General features: G+C 46.2%; 2 protein-coding genes across 2 annotated transcripts in view; one reads left to right on the forward strand and one right to left on the reverse strand.

The window, feature by feature from the left end:
* Nucleotides 1-9851, reverse strand: part of T265_03590 (hypothetical protein) — a gene marked incomplete at both ends in the record, with an annotated part of 19423 nt that extends 9572 nt beyond the window's left edge. The window contains one exon of the mRNA XM_009168109.1: nt 9603-9851. Within this exon, the coding sequence (XP_009166373.1) occupies nt 9603-9851 (249 nt within the window). The remainder of the gene's footprint in view (nt 1-9602) is intronic.
* The window catches only part of T265_03589 (hypothetical protein), a gene marked incomplete at both ends in the record, with an annotated part of 68652 nt that continues 53795 nt past the window's right edge, over nt 7054-21910 (forward strand). The window contains one exon of the mRNA XM_009168108.1: nt 7054-7161. Coding sequence (XP_009166372.1) covers nt 7122-7161 — 40 coding nt within the window. The remainder of the gene's footprint in view (nt 7162-21910) is intronic.

Consider the following 21910-nt stretch of genomic DNA (forward strand, 5'->3'; position numbering starts at 1 on the left):
AAGGTCCAGTCTCTTCGTGACGGTTAGTGGTTCCATACTGCGTTGCCAGGTCATACAATGTCCACTTCTGGGTCGCCTCTACTCAGCACATGGCTGAGCGAAAAGAGCTCTTAGAGGCAAACAGTCTTCTGACAAGCGGGATGCATTTCCGAACCAGCCTAACTTATGAAGCGGGAGTTATTCACCTGTCGCGAGAGAGTTTCTCCTTCCTAGGATCACCTGACGTACCTCAACTTTACTAATCCGATGTTCCGACCAAACCCGATGAATGCTTGGGAGGCACCGATGTTCAAACGCTGACATCTCTCGTATGTCACGTGGAGGCCACCTCTGATCCACAAGGCAGTATGGATCGCACTTTTGCAGCGTAAACTCTTTCCTTGACAGAAAAAATGACGTCACGTCGGCGTCGTAGTTTGGTCAAGGCAACTGGCTTTCCCCGGGAAAGACTAATGGCTTTCAGATGTGTCCACAGACTGTAGACATGATATGTCTTTCCTTTAGTGCTTAATTGGAAACAAACGTTGGTAAACAAATAAACTAAGTTTTATCTGGGTGCATCTGGTTCAAACCCGGTGAGTTTGTTCACTTTCGATTTTTCCATGCCCCGCCGCTTCCAGCAGCTGACAGTAACAGTCTTGTTGCTTAAAACCCAGTGTGTATGCACAAAGGTTTCCGATTTATACACTCACCTTGATTATCCGTTTCACAACATTCAGGAATGACTGCGTGATTTTGCTTCAACTATATGATTATCCGAAAATATCCAATGGATATGCCGGATCTAGGTTACTTCACTGGTAGGGGAGTACCGTTTTCTGCAGTAGGAGGGTGTAGAGAGTAAGGCGCTTCTTCCAGGTGTCCGCTCGGATTTACGGAAGTAGCGAGAAGGGCGGATTGAAAATCGGCCCCACAAACCGTACATTTCGGTCAAGATGTGGAAGTGCCCCCCGAGGCCCGTGGGCGATATTGTTCTCGGTGCATCCGGAGCTTCATCTAGTTAACATGTAGGCGTTCGGTTGGAAGCGCGCTAGATAGGTTAGGGAGAAAAGACTTCCCTGTAGGTCAAGCTGGGTAGACCGTGTACTCCACACGCCATATAACCATTCACCTCACAAGACTCTCAGCTCAGCGCCCCACTGGGTTTGGTAGCTTGGAAACTGTTGTCTGTGACCTTGCAACGAAGCGTGAAATCCCGAATCAGTAACCCCAGTCGGAATGGAAGCTGGCTTCCTCTGGACGAGATCGCTGGTACTGACTGACCTGGTCCATCCTCGCAGTCAGTGGTGCTACTGCCTCCAGTGCCCTGCCACCCTATTTCTGATTTCAGGAAGAAGCCAAGAAAATTCAACATCCCTGGTCGATTAAGTCATTGCCTCTAATCATTTGCTATTCCTTCCCTTCTCTCCCACTTCTTGAGGAATCGTAACGTAGCATAAGCGTACTCTCACAACGGTCTGTTGCCGAATAGCTGAATCTACTCAGACACTTACGAACCCTAGATTTTGGTTTCTATATTGTTTTGGGTTTGTCATACTTCATGCTGGTCGATGATATTAATTGCAAGAACAATCGGGTGCTTCGGGTGCGTTGGGAGGTTTGTTGTGGAAAGTACGTGGTTGTAGCAGCCTTTCCTCATCAGTTCGATGAGAAGCCACGGGAATATTAGCACAGGCAAGCTTTCTACAGGACTACACCATTTCATATTCTGATGACTGTCTCCTGTGCGCCTCGGAGCTCTACCGTCTATGACCGACTATCCGTAGCTAGGTTGGTGTCACCCGATTCCTGTTCCACAGCCGGAAAGATGGAGTGCTTCGGCAGTCGCTGAAATAGTCTTCCAATCCTCGGTCCTCAGTTTGTGTTGATGGCACCGGTGATCACTAACCTCGAGCTCGCGAGAATCAACTCGAGGGGAGTGGAGATTCCACGCGTATGTGTTACCACCGATGAGCCGGTCACCTTATAATGCGAAACTTCATAGCAAGGTTGATTTTCGAGCGCCTGCAGAGCATATTGTGAGGCTGCATACTCGTACTCTGGCGTAATCAGCTAGAATAATGAGTTACTCTCTGACAAGTAATCAAGTACTCTACCATCCCCTCCTTCAACCTCCTGTATTTCACAAACCTTAGGTGCGTCCTACCCCAGAAAGCTGCTGTCACATCTGGAGTGAAGGCACTTTAGTTCACCTATCACCCTTAGGCTTCATCTGAAAAAGGTTCATCCGCTTAATTGCCGCCCATTCCTTATCGATAATTTCTGATTCTTTTCTCGGTGTCGAGATTTAGCTTCCTCTACCTTATTTGATCGCCATGGTAGCAAATGTTCAAAACTTGGGTCAGCCTCGTCCCTCTGCCTTCTTTTTGGTCATACCAACTGTGTTTGCTCTCTCTGTGTCTGTTGGCTTCACGGACTCTTAGTTATCAGACTGATCTCTCCCTCCATCCCACACGACTACTCTCCGGGCCACCTATCCCCACCTCCGTTCCGATGTTATAGTCTCCAACTTTTCGAGAATCGAGCTAACAAGTTTCTGTGTGGGCCGCCATGATTGTCGTTCTCTTTTTTTCAATTGTTCTGCATTTCCTTAACAGTCTGACCATTGGACTCCTCCTTTGTAAACCGTCTATTGTGTAACAAAATCGTTGCCTGAATAACAGACCCGAATTGTGTAATTCCAGCGGTTTCTCGCCAGTGGCATTTTGGATTACCTTCAAAACTGCTCATGGGTCAACTTCTAGTCCGACAGATACGGTCGGACCATCACCTGGTGTTCTGCTATAGTTTTGTCCATAACGGCTACTTCAGCGTAATCCAGACTACCCAATTATGCGCTTGAGCAGAGTCGAGTACACTGCCAGTGTCTAGTCAGACATTAAGCTAAACAGCAATGGTTATAATGGCCTATTATGGTGTACGACCGTTTCCAGGCCATGTTTCCCTCTCTTCTCGCCGTATATGGGTTGCGGCTTTCGTTTGTGGGTACTAGGTTGTGGTGGGTTAGCAGCTTCCTTGACATGCCATCAACTTCAGGTATGAACTCTGAGGATTGTCACCGAATTGAGCCAAATTCTGGCAGTCTGTGAAACAAGCAAACATTACATTCTGATTGTCAACCTCAGCGAACAAACCAAAGCAGCGCACCCGAGCCACCCATTTTTTAACCTCAGTCGGGGTTGCTCTTTCCTGAAACAAAGTGGTGTTCCAAAAATGACTGGTCTACGAAACTGCGGCCTGGCACAGTGCGCTTGGTATCGTCTGTTAGAGCGCGAAGGTCCGTGGTTCGAACCCGACCTCCTCGACTTCCCCTGTCTAGGCTTTGGCAACCTGGCAGTATTCCAGCCTTCGTACTTCCTTCGGGTGGCATGGCAGCTAGGCAGCTGGACGACCATCTAGTCTGTTTTTGGACTCTTAAATATTCTCAGACGGTGTAGTTGTACAATAGCAAACAGCGTATCTACGACAAACTCAAAATGAACCTTGACGTCTAACTAGCTTGAACGAATACCCGAGTCTTACTGTTGTTGCTCGGCACCCAGTCTGGTATGGCGGCCTCAGCTCGATGACTTGAGGCTGTTTCCTACTGTTCATTGCTTGAAACCAGTCTCCGGAGAACCTTAGGTGACATATATCACTTAAAGTTGTCGTTCGTCCTAGCAGAAACATTGTCTAGAGTGATACAGACACGTTCCTTGGATACAAAACACGTCTAAGTCATGACTATAGAATAGTGTGACTGGTTGTCGAGCATGTGTGAGAGTACGTTCGTTGACCTGAATCATTTTGTGAAGGACCTCCAATCAAAGAAACGCTGTAGGCACCTTGGAAAAACAATGGGTGTGTACACTTGTGTCACACTCCTCAACAGACTCGGAAAGGTGATTAAATTCGCTTATCTTTTGCTTCATCACTACCGGCCTCGGGACGAATGCGTATAACTGCCTAAATTATATCCAAGTATGTCTTCGGATAGGATAATTCCTGAGTGTCCGAATCATAATGTAAGCTGTTTTCATCATGACAGTTTAGTCAGTGTTTGGCCAATGACCTGATCCGCAAAGAGTCTGTTGCCCACAGAGGCAGGCAACAAGGCGACAGTTGTCGCCTTGAAATCAAACCATCCAGATTGATTAATACGCACTTGCCCAAATTTGTGCCGGTAAGCAGCATCGAAACCAATCTCTATGAGTGCTAGTGCGCAATAACGAACCAAGAGTTTTTCACGGGTCGGCCATTGGTGTCTGCACATGCTCCAGCTTCCTCAAACAACAAATCGATAACCCATGAGTCATAGTGGGCTGCCAGATGTCTGCTTCCGCCCACCGTAAGTTTCATCGTCTTTTCATTGAAAACAACGTTTCACCAAGAAGTTAATGAATACAATTTCTCCATCAAAACCTATGTGCCAGCCAATCAAGAACACTTTGAGAGGAGTTGATCATGACGAGACCAGCCCAGTGTATCCCGCGCGTACCAGAATATCTGCTGGTAAGCAGATGTAGTAGTTTGAAGTTCTGGGCTATACAGAAAATCGAGTCGTCCACCTGTGACTTCCTTTCGGCACGTGATTGCCAAGCGGGATTCCGGCCTGGCTGGGGTTGAGTTGACCAAATCTTCACACTTCATCAGGTGCTGGAACAACGCTATACGTATAAGCGACCTTCGATTCTAGTATTCCTGGATTACCAAGGCGCACTCGACTCGGTTGACCAGTCCGTTCTGCTTGATACGCTTGCTCACCAAGGAGTGCTGCGGAAGTTTGTGAACATAATAAGCTCTCTGTATTCCCAGACTTACGGACGTGTGACAGTATAGGGCAAGCTCTCCAAAAGCTTCCGTACACAAAGAGATGTCCTTCAGGGATGCCCATCCTCCCCATTCCTTTTTAAATTCGTGGTCGATGAAATCATGAGACGAACGCCGGAAGGCCTCCAAAACCCCGGTGTTCAAATAGCCTGTGACGGAAACCTTGTCGATGTGGAATACCTAGACGACATCGTTCCCATGTTCGAAGAGGAAGAGAAGGCGCAAGTGTTTTCGGATGAACTGACGAAAGTCATTCCATCCTTTGGTATGCACTTTGTACCCGCAAAGTGTAAGGTCATGCTCGTATACGTGCAGTCACTGAACACGCCATTTACACTTCAGGCAGAGGTACTGGAAGTTGTGGAGTGTTTCACTTATCTTGTAAGTTGTGTTAGTTCTGATTGTAATGTGATAGCTGAGGTCATTGTGGGAATCTGCAAGGCTCGGGTCGCGTTTGTTAATTTGAGACACCCATGGCGTCAAAGTGGTGTATCGTAGAATCTAAAGGGACGTTTGTTTCAAGCTACAGTGCGGGCTGCTTTTTTATATGGCTGTGAGACTTGGCCTATTCGAGCAGCGGACCTGAGACGTCTTCAGGTATTCGACAATCGTTGTCCCCAGAACCATAGTTCGTGTGGGTTGATGTCGGCGTATCCTTAAAGAGGCATTTAGAAAGCGAATTTTCGGTTGTGCAACGGTTACTTCCATTGAAGAATGTGTCCAACACCAGGAGCTGCGTTGGTTGGGACATGTGTTACGTATGCCGAACCATCGTTTGCCGAGAGAGTGCTGTTTTCCATGCCCAACTCAGAGTGGCGTAAACAGAGAGGTGACCAACCCTTGACCTGGCCGAGGGGTATGAAATAAATCGCGGAACGTTTTGGGTGCTGTCGGTGCTCCTCGCCTTTCAGGATGGGGACCGCGTGATCCTTTCTCACTGCGTTTTGTTGGAGACGCTGCGAGATATGGCAGCCAACTGACGTCAATGGTGATTTTGTAGTCAGTTTCTAGCCAGATTGCCTGAATGAATGTTTGAAATGTAGGCACCTCGGAATGATTGAAGTAAGGTGGACTAAGTCCCTTTCCCGTCCACCTTTATTCTTTTCTTCACAATAAGGCTTTCGAATAAATCATGGTTGTACGGCAACGAAGCATCAGTGTTGAATACTGGTGTTATGCTGTCGATGATGATGATGATGTTGCCGTACTACCCAAAAGAAACACGCGGATCTACGTATTGTCAGGTCGAATGCGTAGCTACCCACAACTCCCAACAAAGAGCTCGGCATTTTCGTCCTTGAGGGTACGCACGCCCAAGTGTTGCGAGCGGTGACCTTCATGCTTAACGTCTCTATTGCTCATCCGCCGATGGACAAAGGTCTTCGGTACGTTAATAATGAGTTTTTAACTCTCTTTTGAAGGCACAAGGGTACGCGGCATATTGCGCGTCTTAGTGCAGCTGAAAGTGGTTCTTTGCGGGTTTCTCGTGTGCTTGCAGTTATAGAAAAACAGAACATTTGTGAAGGTGGCCTTTTATTCGGGAACTCTTTTTGGAATAATCGTCTTTTTGACAATGTTCACCTCATCCGTTAGATTGTCCTGCTGATCGTATGAAAGCTGCCTCCTGAGACCCGATGTGCTGCACCATATGGGGAATCCGTTAGTCGAGGTCGAATACACTAAGAATCTATGCCTAATGCCAAGCGACCATGTGATGTTAGTCTTCCAATCCATGTCTTTCGAAATACTAGAAGATTGTGGATAAATCTAAAGGATACATGTCCTTGAAAAGTTGTTCGAAATGTTTACTGGTCATCTACGGTTAAGGGCATAGATCCACTTCAAAGTTGGCATCCAGTCAAACACGAATTTGTTTGCTTGCTCCTCCTTCATAGGTAAAATCGGATCCAGACCAGATCGTTCGGCTGAAAAACCCTTCTGATGCATAGCTGCCGTGCATGTCGGAACTAGCGTGAGGGCCAAAAGAACAGCATATGGGGTGTGCCGCTCATAGGGACTATCACAGGCGTGTTTATGTTGTCTTTCTAAGACTTCTGCCTAAAAGCCCCGACTAGGACCTGTGACCTGCCGTGTGAACGCAACAATTTTATGTGCATCTGGTGACATGCGGGAGCCCTCGCTCTCCATACCTTGTCTTATGCATCATTGTTAACTCTGATACCTGTTGCCCTAGCCTTGCCAACATGTATCGACTAGTATCAATCATATATTTTTCTATTCCAGCACTACCTCTGGATGTAGTTTGAGGCATGCTCTGAGCGGAGTAACTATCGTGCAATCTGTACACCTTAATGCGACAGGGTCACCCGAGTGGAGTCAGTTTGTACGTTGGTGAGTAACAATCCGTTTTATTACAGGCAGGTGGTTTCGTCACGTTTTCCTGCTACGGCTGTTATATGCTGTTACGTTTGATGTCGTTGTTTATGATCAACTCATGGTTCGTGGCTTGCTATTGCTAGTTGCCAACTTCTGCCCCACATACACATTCACCTGCTTGTTCAGACGACTCGCGTTACGTGTCATATGTATAACTGGTCAAGGTCACGTTGACAGTCTTTCGTTTTTTCTTGACCTGACCAGGTAAATATTTTTCTTTGGGACACCTGATTTTGGTATTGTCTGTTTAACCCTATGTTGTCTTTCCGCGTACGTTCGCACCACTCAAACCTTGATGTTTTCGCGAAGGTGTCGTTTACGAGGACTGAACATTCCTTTATCTGTTGAGTGTGTTCGAGTCGAGGTGACAGACTACGGCAGTTGTGAACGCAATTACAACTTTCTACCCGTGCCGTCGCGTGGGGTATCAATACTTATTTCTACATGTGGACCGAACGTGCACCTGGTTGGTTGGTTACTGTCGTCCTAAGAGGTGTGTACCCAATGTAAGGCGTAAGTCTGTTCCGCTGGACGCTTCAACCAACCTCACTTACACATAACCCCCTTTTGCGGCCAAAACAAGTATCATGTGGTGACAGTGGAGTCGTTATCATAAGCTTTTCGTTGTGACTAGTTTGCTGTAATAGGTTATTCGGGTTAGCGCAGCACTAGCCACTATGGTGAACGTGCATTTAGCTAAACGAGAAGAGTACTCGTATTTTCTCTAGTTGAATTAGATTGTACGGGGGCTATGTACGCCTGATTGGGCGGACCAAGTAGATGGGACCGATTTCTGGACCCGTCATTCTCATCGATAATTCGCCACATCATCCCGCCGCTTTCCTACCACTCTACGGCTTATACATGGTTGTGTAAAGGTCAGGAATATATCCCTGAAAAGCGACTGAGTATTGCTGGGATCGTCATCCATGCAATGCTCCCACAAGAAGTCACGACATTGTTGTGCTATATAGTCAGCTCATCTTTCAATGGTAACAGTGTAAAAGTAGGTCTTTGCCACACGCTTCCACTCGTCTCCATAGTGTTCTGTCGGAAAGAACCTGGCCCTCACGTACTCGCACCACTTCCTGTCCCATTGGTCGTGGGCATTTCATCAATTTGAGCCTGTTTTCTGTAGACATTGGATCAATGAATTAAGATATCCTGAAACTGATTTATCCGAAACGTAGCTCATATCAGTTGGTGTTAACTCTTTCTCAGCGCATCTTTTGGGGATTTGGCAGATAATCCACTTCACAAAGGGCCTCATTGTCACAAATTGTGGTCTCTATCGCGTACCGCACATGTTCAATGTTCGTCTGCAAAAATAAAAATTCTGTCTACAGTGTCGGATCCAGTTTGTTGTGCAGCGACAGTTGGTAGAAGGGTAGGTAGGTTATGAAAGGCCTAAATGCTCCCTGTGTGCCTTGCCTCCCCGGATTTGATCCACACTGTAGTTCTGAACTTATAGTTATGTGTGTTTCGCCTCATTGATAGGTGTTGACGGTTTTGGTACCTTGGAACGTTTGTGCTATGCCAATACTAGACCGTTCCCATTTTAGACCCTCTCTGGGTAGGCCTCAGTTGACTCATTTGTTCGGTACTGGGGAACGAGTTCTCAGCACCCATGTTACTGTTGATGACGTGGTGATAATCTAATGTACGACTACCAATTTTTCCTGCATTTCGTCAAAGTCGAAGTCCTAGCCAACTGCAGAATTTACTTTCCGACAGATAGTGGGTCCACCTCCACTTCATCATCTCGCTTCATTTACTCTTTGAAGTGGAATGAATGGTCAACATGGTCACCATCACTACAGTGCTGTCATCAGCTAAGTAGCATCAGTACGTCGCGTTGCGACCTCGAGTTGAGAGCCTATGAGAGTCAGTAACGTTTCAGTTTTTCATCCGCTTCGTTTCTGATTGGCACTGTCATATCTGTCGGGATCGCATGTCGTTCCTTTTCATCTATTGCTGAAACGGTTGAACTTCGTTTGTGCCGTACCTCTCCACTAAACCACCTAGAAGCCAGCTGTCGATGTCCAACATTTCCAGCACAACAAGCAGGTGACTTTACGTTAGAAATGCCCAACATTAGCCTTAACTGGCCAACAAAAAGTGGGGCGTAGCCGTTTGCAGTTGACCTGGTCGAGAGACTTTTCCCAATCCGTTCGAATGAGCTAAACGCGTCCAAGAGAAAATTGCGATGTACGGGGAGGGGTGTGTGTTTGGTTCACAATCGGTTGCTTATGGTGACAAGAGGGTAGCCGTGTGTGTCGGATGCACTGTCACATTCTAAGTGCAACTAACAAGAAGTCTATTTATTACACCATGTAGTTCTGGCTGGTTGCAAGTTTTTCAACCAAAGAATAGGAGAATGGGTATTAGGGACTCACTTGGGACACAGTTTTAACGCTTGTATTCCTAGATATTCCTGGTCCAGAAAAAAAACGCACTTTTTTCAATTGCGTGTGAGCTGCTATCACATAGCTCATCATCGTGAATTTGATTTGTCTGTATATATCCGTGCAATCGAACTGGACAAATCCTGTCGACCGCTGTGGACCACTGTGAAGCTGCCAACTGATTTGACAGTCCCTTTTTGGTTGTTTTTGTTTTGGCGGTTGTTGGTCATCTGTGGCCATGGGATGTGCCATACAGGACAACCATACCGGTGGCCTGTCCGTCTAACTGGCCAATCGCCTCTGACTAACCGTTGGGGGAACATACAAGGCCACGTTTACGCACGCATGCACGTTCGATTTGAGGAACCAGCAATCCCTCTGGTGACCGCTTGTTTACCGGACAACATTCGTAGGCGTTTTACTGTCCGTTTTAGGCGTGTGCCACCACATGTCGGCACATTATGTGGACAAGAAAATTGCCCAAGTTTTCCGTGTTGCCTTGCATCTGTGTCTGCGTGTGCATGTCTCTATGGGTGCAGAGTTGCACATCTGCTTAGTGGCAAATGGTCAGCTTCTGCTTACATTCTGTCGAAGTTCAGTATGGTGTAGCACAATAGTACCCACAGGATCATGTGGTCAGTATTTCCCATCCGGGCATAAATACTAACGATCCGGTTACTGGGGATTCTTTGGAAAATTGGTGCTATGTTCGGCGCATGTGCTGGCGACTCAGGTGTGGTCCACGCCAGACTGATGTGTGGCGCTCATTGGAACGTGGACAACGGAATACTTTTACAATGAATTCGGAATTTTATTCCACTTATCTGCTGTTTATTTCCACGGCATCCTTTGGAGTGGGAGGAATACTTTGCTCATACATCCTCTCCAGAAACAGATAACCCCTCAAGCCGCCTTGTTCAGCCTGCCTGTGATACATTTTTGGATCTTATTATATTCAGCCTCTTGCGTTCGGCTCCATACTTTTAGTTAAATTCATGTGAACTACGTGGAAAAGACATGGCTTTCAGTTGCTTCAGGCTTAAAGACTCCTCAAACTATCTTGATTCCGAAACAAAGGAATATGATAACTTAACCGGCGATTTGCCTACTACTGACCAAATTTCTCCATCTGGGCCTGTGGACACCACATCCAATGCTTCGTCAGCTGGCTCCTCATTAGGACCTGCCGGATTAAGATCTGGTAGCAAGAATGGTGACGTTTCAGCCAAACAGTCCCCAGCCAAGTCCGGTTCATCTGGCCACACAACTCGGTTTCGTCAAATCGCCAGCTTTCGGCATGCAGGGTTTGCATCCTCTCCATTCTCAGCGTGTGTCTCGCACACAAACAAAAAGCAAGGGAAAAGTGGGCGTGATCAAGAACTGGGAAGTCAGTCTTCGTCCGCTGGGATTTGTTTTGGATTATCAGGTACTCAGGTTCTCAAGGAAGCCGGTGCCGATTCTTCGTTGCAAACACAGCGTGCCCCCGAATGTGTCGTTCGAGATAGGACACTGGGATGTCTCGTCCGCAGTCAATCTGACTCAACTTGTCTGTCACTAAAGGCAGTTCAAAAAGAATCCAACCAGACCGCTCTTGATAATCACGCAGCTGACGCTGGACCCCGATTGGTTGACGTTCTCTGTGATTCACTTTCTTCTCAGCTAGACAGTGCAGCCTGTACAGCCCTTCATAGTAGTTCTTCTGATCTCAGTGCATCAGCAGCTGGACTGCTCTTGAATAACCCAGAACAACCTTCCAAACCAGGTGACAAGCCCCTAGCTGGGGGAACCTCATCTAGTGGCTCTTTCTCTATTGGATCACCTTTTTCATCTCAAGGCCCCTCTTCTGTGTCTCATACATTACCCTTAGCAATACAGTCGACTGTTAGAGCTTACCAGCTTGTGTGCCGAGATGGGATTCAGTGCTATGAACTTGTAAGTGCGTCCAACACAATTGTGCAGTCCGGGGTTGAAATAACTCCTCGTACTTCGGACAGCTCTCCATCTATGTCTGATGTGATCAGCCTAGGTCAGGCTAACCATCGTGAACTAAGTGAGTAAAACTTTCAAAGACCTGAATGTTATTTGCTGGGTCAACTCTATGCATTGCTGTTATTCAGATAGAACTGGTGTGGTGTGATAGTCTAACTACCCGTCATTGCCATAGGTAAATGCTTCCTAGGTGAAGTTGTGTTACTGTCGGAGGTGGCCATTCTCTTCCAGTCTGTTTCTTTCGTGAGCTTCACAGAACTGTTCGCTTCCCTTTATGCTACACCGAAAATGGTAACTAACACATTAACCATCTGTTTCTTCTGACTCTAGTAAAGGATTTTCGTTTCATCTCGTATCGATTGCGGTAGCACAGAGTTCGTGAGAATTCTTCAGTGTGAATTTGCTCCAAACTCCTGGATTATTTTTGTATTGGCCTGGGAGAGCTGGATTTCTCTCTGCCCTGCCAATTGGTTGATTGGTTACTTCGTATCGAATTCGCGCCACATTGACCGGTTTCTGTTTTCGAGCTGTGCTGTCTAGCTTACTGAAGTGATATAATTGTTTCGGATTTGCTTAGTGCACTGTGCTCCGCACGCAGTACGTCCATTTACTTAGTCGGTACAGGAATACTCAATGCTTATATGGCACTAAAACAGGCTGAGCTAGTTGGACAGTATTGTAGACTTTGAGACAGAACAAGCCGACTGCCAAGTAATGCTTATTTCTCTCCCCCAACAGTCGAGGGAGTATTCATCGTATAGCCAATTACGTGCTGAGTTAGTGTAGTTTTATCATCTTCCGATTCCATTATCCCCATGCGCATGACGTGCAAGTTAGTGTTTTGGTACCGGATACCGCTAGCCTCTAGTAGCCGCCTCTGAAAGGCCTGGTGAGAGTACCGAAACGGGTGTTTTCTCCCTTGGTGTAGACTAATCAGAAAAATGTTTTTAAAACCTATCTACTTGATGAAGCACAATATAACCTAATGAATTGGCTTTACCTCAAACGTATTCACTCACTCTATGCTCATGCAATGGTGTGTTCCGTGCCAACGTTCATCGTACGTTTTTTAATATAGCCAGCTCATCATACGTGTGCGGACTAGTGTTTCGCGGTAGAGCTACCTTCAGTTCTTATTTATTGACTGCAGCGTTGCTGGTGCTAGTTTGACTGGATTGGTTGTATAGCATGACGTCTCTAGGTTGCTCCACCCCCCTCCCCAAAAAAAATCGTACGTTATCCTACGCTTCCCGTAGACCGGATGCAAACTGAACCCCGAGCAAACCGGCCCGTTGACTCACCTCGTTCACGGCCCAAAACACATTTGGATCTGACTTACTGCTGAGCGATTAGAATTCTTTTAGTGTATTATACAGCGTGAGTGCACATGTGCCTCATTGAATGCATGGAACTGTTACGGCGTGTAGAAGAACCAGCAAGGTCCTTATGTATCTGAAACTCCATTCCTCTAAAAATACAATAGCTGCACTTTGGAAAGACCACATGAATGACCCGATAAAAAATTATCTTTTACGAGAGGCAGTCCTTCTCTTGAAGAAACCAATAAAGAAACCGGTTTATCTCTAAAAACGTAAATGCGTACTTTCAATTGGTCACCATACGCGAGTGGTTTGCAGTGTTCGGTATGTATTTGCGCAGATACCCACAAGTTTTGCCCACTTCATATGAGCGATTGACATTGTTGTTCCGCGTTTTTCCAGTATTTGTTGGTTCGTCTGCTTCTTTCGGCCCATCTCATTTGCCCTCAGCTCGGGGTGGAAATTCATTTCGATCGATTTTTCGATAAGATGATAATATACCTGAATATATCTGTCAATTCTCGGTCCGCATTTCTCTTCCGAGGATTTCAATCAGTTTCTCCTCGTCAGTTGCGGATGGGTGCTCAATTAGGGGATCTTCCTTGAGAGAAACTCTGTACAAGCGTGTGGCCAATCCCATTCACTTCCATTCCATCCGATTTGGAAGCAGCTCACATGTTTCAGCACAGGACTACCTCACTGTGAATAATTTAGCGCCGTTTTTTCTATTCCTATGCACCCTGTTTTTCACAATCCATTATTCAAGATCCCGAATGTGCGTGTAGCTGACAGTTAAGTGGTTTTGCCCGTGTACAATCCTGTCATAGTGTTTGCAACGGTGAAGTGACGTTCTGTGGTGAAGGGGCACACGTTCACTCTTCTGTTTGTAATTCGGTCTGAAGCGCTCGTTGCCAATTCCCGTGTACTTTAGCTTAACCCAAGCAAATCACATAGGGCCAAACCCGTGGACAGCTTTTAATTTGCTCATTGTCAAGCTCACGTCTGCGTATTGCATGTGAATGTAAGTCAACCTCATTAATCCGTCAGTAGGGAATGATGTTGACAGAAGTTTCGGAACTACACTTGATAAAGGGCAAAAACGGTGGTCAACCTTCCAGAATTCCCATCATACGTGTAATTAGCACCAGATTGACGCTACCCATGAAACGCTTTTTGAATCTGTAGTGGACAAGTCTTGGAACACATTCCTGTTTGCTCGGTAGAGTAGCAGAGTAGACGAATTTCTCTTTTTAGAGGGATTTCTGCTCCAAAGACTGGTCAATGGTTTGAGTTAAGAAGTGACGTCATAAGGCTCTTAAAGCCTTACAGAAGCTTTAGAGAACTAACTAAATAGGTGTTCCCCTCAGGGCGAGTAAACTGACAATTTCTTTGGTCGAACACCAATAAAGGATATCTCCCTTTTAACTTGTTCTCTTCTTTTAGAGTGTAAGGGGACCATTTCTCAAAAACAGTCCGATTTGGGTTCAAGTAGAACATAAAGTTGACGGAAACTCAGGGACTGCGCCTACCTGATGAGCCCCAAGAAGGGTGAAATCGGTCGTGGGCCGTCGAAGAGTCTTCAGTAACCTTGTGAGTAGTTTCCCTTATGTAAGTAGACTAGTTTTTTGACGGGAAGACATCACTGTCGATGCTGGTATTGTCTACGTCAAGAAATGTGTTCTGTGTGATGCACTAATGCTGCCAATAGTGACCACTAGATATCTGTCACTACGGTTTGTGGCCATATGAATGACAATTATTTCTGTCCAGTTCAGCAACTTATGATGCTGCTGCTTTAGGCTACACCTCACTATTTACTTAGGCTTCGGGTCTAGGTTTGAGAAAGTCCTCTCTGTGGAGCGCGTTCCTTATTAGAACCTACAACATTGGTTAGCCTCAGGGGAACTACAGACAAGGTTGCTGAAAACCCCCGACAGTCCACGACCAGTTTCGCCCTTCTTAGTGCTAATCAGGCGAACACATTCCCCAAGTTTCTGTCAACTTATGATATACTTGAACCTAAGCTGATTTGCACACCAGTTTGGTTTTCACGGGACACTCACCTAATTTCCAGCTGAATTTCTCGTTTACAACGTTCTTCCATACGTTTATATAGTGTATTGCGATTTCTCGGATATCGTACCAACTGAAAAATGGGGTATCCTTTGTGCAGCCCATCCAGTTGAAGAATAGCATAAATGGAAGGCTCAAGTGGGATTCAGTTGAACCTATCTTGAAAACCACCTTAGTATGCAGATTAATGTCTTTCGCAAATTATTCAGCTTGATTCACATAGTGATCCACTAAAGAACGAATTCGGGTAAATGCCGTTTCACATCACACGAAGACTGAACGGTGTGGCTTATTTCACGGAATTACTTTGCTGAGCTGTCTGTGACGTATTGAATTTCCGTGTAGATTCGAATCCCATAGTAAAGCAGCACCAACTGCACAACAATTGATGTTACAAACACCTTAGTTCCTAACCGTTAGATGCGAGCGAAAGTCTCTGCACGCGATTTTTACGGGAAGAGTCCACTCGTTCCACAATTTCGGTCCTGTCTGTGTGTGAAAAAAGCCGGATAGTCCTGTAGGCCCAGTTCATTCCATGTTGAAACCACTCGTCTAATCCACTGGTGCGTTTCAGCGAGCATCTTTTGACTAGTGTTGATAGCTAAGCGATTGAAACCCGCTTATTTTTTTACTGTTCTGGCAACTCAATGCCAACTCGTGAATTTGCTTCCATTGTTGTCATCCGGCATACAAACCCTGAGCAGCTATCTAATCCTTGTGTATTGAGCAGCATCAGGAAGACCGCAAACATTAATATCAACACGATTTTACCTCAAAAACCAAAATGAATACAAGGCAGATTTGTCCGTAGTGTTTGAAAGTTCCACGTAAGCACAGTGCCCACATACCATATATTCCCCAGGTTGAATGCAACCAGAGACAGAACATGCAGCTGCAGTTGAATGGTGGCGTCAAGCGTAGTAAACCGCTTGGGCCAACGCGTTTTGTATAGGATAGCGTGTACAATGCCGCGCTGGGATATGTTCTACTTCATGGATCATCGTATGGAAGGCTTTCGAGGGTTCCCGGTGTTTGACCACAGGTGCCCCCGAAGCATAGGGCGAGTGTGGTGGGAACATCAGATTAGTAATGCTGAAGTAGATGGTTTTCCGGAAAGTTCAGTCTCCCCTCGGTAGACCGGCTTGTCATATTCCATAGTTTACGCTGGTTAGGCGTGTGCTTCGTATACCAGAGGACCGTTTGGCTCGTAAAGGCCTCTTCGCCCAGCCTTGTGTCGGGTGGAGACGATCCAGGGGGTGGTCTTTCCATGACCCGGCGACGAAGCATAGAACTTAGCAATCAACTCAGTCGCGTTGGTAAATGCTGTCTTCCGGATGGGGACCGCGGGACAAGACAAACTAGTGGTTAGTGATCCTAAAAGATATGGCTGTCTCACGCAGCCAATGGAGGTTGTATATCAAAGCTATCACGTTCAATGCTTGGCGCTCAATCCCTGCAATCCCGGATAAACAGAACCATTGGACGTTAATGCACAGATTGGGACTTCGCCTCCAACACATGGCTCCCATTACTTTATGCTCGATGAACGAAGCTGTGGCAGCTGGAGGCACTGCATTTCGATCCACGGTTTGTGGGTTGAAAAACTGAACTGAACGCCGTTTGTGATTAGAACAACAGGGCAAACAAAGGGGGCACAATGGATTGCTTTTTGAACCGCTTGTCTGGTGGAACCGGTCAATGTTTCGCCCATATTTAATTGTAATACATTACTGCGCACAATTGGTGGACTGATGGCCGATGAAAAGGCGATGTTGATACCGACTAGCTGAAACCAGTCTCCTTTCACTTGGTCCCTGACTTACTCATAATCAAGGTATTCTTGACACTCTATGTGTAATTTGATGATCACCAAAGTTTCACAGAACCTGTTCTCGTATGTCCTTGAAACTGACAGCTTAATGACCATGAAATCTAATTTACTTTCATTCTTGTTCATACGAACTGACTCTCGTGTATTTTTGGTGTTTAGGAGCATCACATGCCCATGACGAAAGAATATTGGTGATATACTTTCGTCAGTAAAGGCGCAGTTTGTCCCTAGGATAGATAGGTTTTTTTCTGTCAGCTGATCTGCTCATTGTCTACTTCACTTTCGGGAAGAGCTGTCCCAGCCTCCACGTTTCTCTGTCCCAATATAATCGGATAGTCGATGCTATCGGATGGGACAGTGCGTGATCGCTGTGGCTTCATTTGTTGCACACAACTCCTCACATTTTTCCGTCAGCCGTGACATGGTGTGTACATCTATCAACCTGACTATAGTCCCTCTTGAGAGTCGTTGGACTTGTCGAAAAATAGTGACCCTCCATAAATCATAAGTTTGCTATTAGCGTGATTTTATGAATGTCGTGACGAGACTATGTCGAATTTCGTCACTTTTGTTGGAGGTGGTTTCCAATTTTCGAAATCATAAGACTTAAAAAAGCTCCACCGAAACTGTCTTCATCCGTTCCATTTCGGCATCCCCTAGTGGTTATAAGTGTGTCTTTTCGAACAATTCTGATGTGAATGGAGGCGGCCATTGGACACATCCTCACTTATTTGCCTGCCGTAGCCGACCTTAACGTAGTCGCGCGAAATGAGCGCGGTTCAATTCAGGATGAGAGCTGTGGGACCTTCGCATCTTCCTGGCTGGGATCTGCGTGATTCTCCTTGCACGCTGCTATAAACCCCTGAGAATATGCAACGTAACTGATCTGATTAGCATTCTTGACTCAGTGGTTAGAGCGCAAATTTACTGACCAGGAGGTCCGTGGTTCGACTCGACCTCTGCCTCTCGACTTCCCTTGTCTAAGCTTGGGAAACCTGGCAATATCCTAGCCCTCTTGCTTCCTTCGAATGACATGGCAGTTAGGCACCGAAAGGTGCTACAGATGAACTATTTTCTCTTGTCACCCTCTAGGCGGACTAGCTGTTGTACGTTTTATGCCGAATTCTTGTTGGATGAGGCTCGAAAAAGACGTCGGGTCAGCCCTACTAATGATGTCTCACTCCATTTTTATGGTTATATCATAGTTAAGCACCGGCAGATTGCTGTCGACGATATCTACTTACCACGAGTTACCCAGCGCGTATTCGTCCTTCTTCTTTACTTGAAAACTCGTCAAAGGCCGTTAATACTGCGTGGATATTAACCGCTTGATGTTGTGTTGTCAACACAGATTGGGCTAGTTTATACAGAACCGGTAGAGCATTGTTTGGTTTCAAGTTGGTGAGCGATTCTTTTCCGTAAGACCCACGCTTGATCGATCCGACGTTCTAGGTTTTGGTGCTCCAGTTTGCACATGGTCGCAGTAGTTGCCCTATTTGTGCCTCATGGTGTGCTGGTGGTTTGTACCAGAGCCGGGCCAAACAATTACACATCTGTGATGGTATGCATACGTTGCGCACTGACCACGATAGACTTTTTTCGGAGAAACGTGGTGATCGACCGATCATTATCTCAGTGCACTACATGACTCCGGTAATGCTTCACCCTTTCTCACGTCTTTTCTGGGGCATCTTCTTTACCCTTTCCCGCGAAGTTTCCGAGTATTTTTTCCGAAGCGTGAGTACAGGGCATCTTCAAAGCATCTTTTGACTAGTGTTGATAGCTAAGCGATTGAAACCCGCTTATTTTTTTACTGTTCTGGCAACTCAATGCCAACTCGTGAATTTGCTTCCATTGTTGTCATCCGGCATACAAACCCTGAGCAGCTATCTAATCCTTGTGTATTGAGCAGCATCAGGAAGACGCAAACATTACATATCAACACGATTTTACCTCAAAAACCAAAATGAATACAAGGCAGATTTGTCCGTAGTGTTTGAAAGTTCCACGTAAGCACAGTGCCCACATACCATATATTCCCCAGGTTGAATGCAACCAGAGACAGAACATGCAGCTGCAGTTGAATGGTGGCGTCAAGCGTAGTAAACCGCTTGGGCCAACGCGTTTTGTATAGGATAGCGTGTACAATGCCGCGCTGGGATATGTTCTACTTCATGGATCATCGTATGGAAGGCTTTCGAGGGTTCCCGGTGTTTGACCACAGGTGCCCCCGAAGCATAGGGCGAGTGTGGTGGGAACATCAGATTAGTAATGCTGAAGTAGATGGTTTTCCGGAAAGTTCAGTCTCCCCTCGGTAGACCGGCTTGTCATATTCCATAGTTTACGCTGGTTAGGCGTGTGCTTCGTATACCAGAGGACCGTTTGGCTCGTAAAGGCCTCTTCGCCCAGCCTTGTGTCGGGTGGAGACGATCCAGGGGGTGGTCTTTCCATGACCCGGCGACGAAGCATAGAACTTAGCAATCAACTCAGTCGCGTTGGTAAATGCTGTCTTCCGGATGGGGACCGCGGGACAAGACAAACTAGTGGTTAGTGATCCTAAAAGATATGGCTGTCTCACGCAGCCAATGGAGGTTGTATATCAAAGCTATCACGTTCAATGCTTGGCGCTCAATCCCTGCAATCCCGGATAAACAGAACCATTGGACGTTAATGCACAGATTGGGACTTCGCCTCCAACACATGGCTCCCATTACTTTATGCTCGATGAACGAAGCTGTGGCAGCTGGAGGCACTGCATTTCGATCCACGGTTTGTGGGTTGAAAAACTGAACTGAACGCCGTTTGTGATTAGAACAACAGGGCAAACAAAGGGGGCACAATGGATTGCTTTTTGAACCGCTTGTCTGGTGGAACCGGTCAATGTTTCGCCCATATTTAATTGTAATACATTACTGCGCACAATTGGTGGACTGATGGCCGATGAAAAGGCGATGTTGATACCGACTAGCTGAAACCAGTCTCCTTTCACTTGGTCCCTGACTTACTCATAATCAAGGTATTCTTGACACTCTATGTGTAATTTGATGATCACCAAAGTTTCACAGAACCTGTTCTCGTATGTCCTTGAAACTGACAGCTTAATGACCATGAAATCTAATTTACTTTCATTCTTGTTCATACGAACTGACTCTCGTGTATTTTTGGTGTTTAGGAGCATCACATGCCCATGACGAAAGAATATTAGCGATATACTTTCGTCAGTAAAGGCACAGTTTGTCCCTAGGATAGATAGGTTTTTTTCTGTCAGCTGATCTGCTCATTGTCTACTTCACTTTCGGGAAGAGCTGTCCCAGCCTCCACGTTTCTCTGTCCCAATATAATCGGATAGTCGATGCTATCGGATGGGACAGTGCGTGATCGCTGTGGCTTCATTTGTTGCACACAACTCCTCACATTTTTCCGTCAGCCGTGACATGATGTGTACATCTATCAACCTGACTATAGTCCCTCTTGAGAGTCGTTGGACTTGTCGAAAAATAGTGACCCTCCATAAATCATAAGTTTGCTATTAGCGTGATTTTATGAATGTCGTGACGAGACTATGTCGAATTTCGTCACTTTTGTTGGAGGTGGTTTCCAATTTTCGAAATCATAAGACTTAAAAAAGCTCCACCGAAACTGTCTTCATCCGTTCCATTTCGGCATCCCCTAGTGGTTATAAGTGTGTCTTTTCGAACAATTCTGATGTGAATGGAGGCGGCCATTGGACACATCCTCACTTATTTGCCTGCCGTAGCCGACCTTAACGTAGTCGCGCGAAATGAGCGCGGTCCAATTCAGGATGAGAGCTGTGGGACCTTCGCATCTTCCTGGCTGGGATCTGCGTGATTCTCCTTGCACGCTGCTATAAACCCCTGAGAATATGCAACGTAACTGATCTGATTAGCATTCTTGACTCAGTGGTTAGAGCGCAAATTTACTGACCAGGAGGTCCGTGGTTCGACTCGACCTCTGCCTCTCGACTTCCCTTGTCTAAGCTTGGGAAACCTGACAATATCCTAGCCCTCTTGCTTCCTTCGAATGACATGGCAGTTAGGCACCGAAAGGTGCTACAGATGAACTATTTTCTCTTGTCACCCTCTAGGCGGACTAGCTGTTGTACGTTTTATGCCGAATTCTTGTTGGATGAGGCTCGAAAAAGACGTCGGGTCAGCCCTACTAATGATGTCTCACTCCATTTTTATGGTTATATCATAGTTAAGCACCGGCAGATTGCTGTCGACGATATCTACCTACCACGAGTTACCCAGCGCGTATTCGTCCTTCTTCTTTACTTGAAAACTCGTCAAAGGCCGTTAATACTGCGTGGATATTAACCGCTTGATGTTGTGTTGTCAACACAGATTGGGCTAGTTTATACAGAACCGGTAGAGCATTGTTTGGTTTCAAGTTGGTGAGCGATTCTTTTCCGTAAGACCCACGCTTGATCGATCCGACGTTCTAGGTTTTGGTGCTCCAGTTTGCACATGGTCGCAGTAGTTGCCCTATTTGTGCCTCATGGTGTGCTGGTGGTTTGTACCAGAGCCGGGCCAAACAATTACACATCTGTGATGGTATGCATACGTTGCGCACTGACCACGATAGACTTTTTTCGGAGAAACGTGGTGATCGACCGATCATTATCTCAGTGCACTACATGACTCCGGTAATGCTTCACCCTTTCTCACGTCTTTTCTGGGGCATCTTCTTTACCCTTTTCCGCGAAGTTTCCGAGTATTTTTTGCGAAGCTTGAGTACAGGGCATCTTCAAGATTACCGTAAACCCATTAGGATAAGTAAAATTACTTGGTGATTTCAGAGGGCTTTGGTGATTTGTTTAACTGCTTCACGATTGCCCTTGCCTAAGCCTATTATTGTATGTACTAATTGTAAGATTCCGGATGATGCAGTGAGTTTCGGTTTCCCTGTGTGGCCTTGATTTCACGTGCTCAGTATTGAACGAAGTAGAGTGACCTTGTGGTTGCATCACACGCGGACGGTCGAACCGAACCAAGCTTTTTGTCCTCTTCACTGACCTTTGTCTACTTATGGCTTTAACCATTGTTTGTAGCCACACTCAGCCGGTT

The sequence above is a fragment of the Opisthorchis viverrini genome (assembly GCF_000715545.1).
Source record: "Opisthorchis viverrini unplaced genomic scaffold opera_v5_52, whole genome shotgun sequence".
In the NCBI taxonomy this organism is placed as follows: Eukaryota; Metazoa; Platyhelminthes; class Trematoda; order Opisthorchiida; family Opisthorchiidae; genus Opisthorchis; species Opisthorchis viverrini.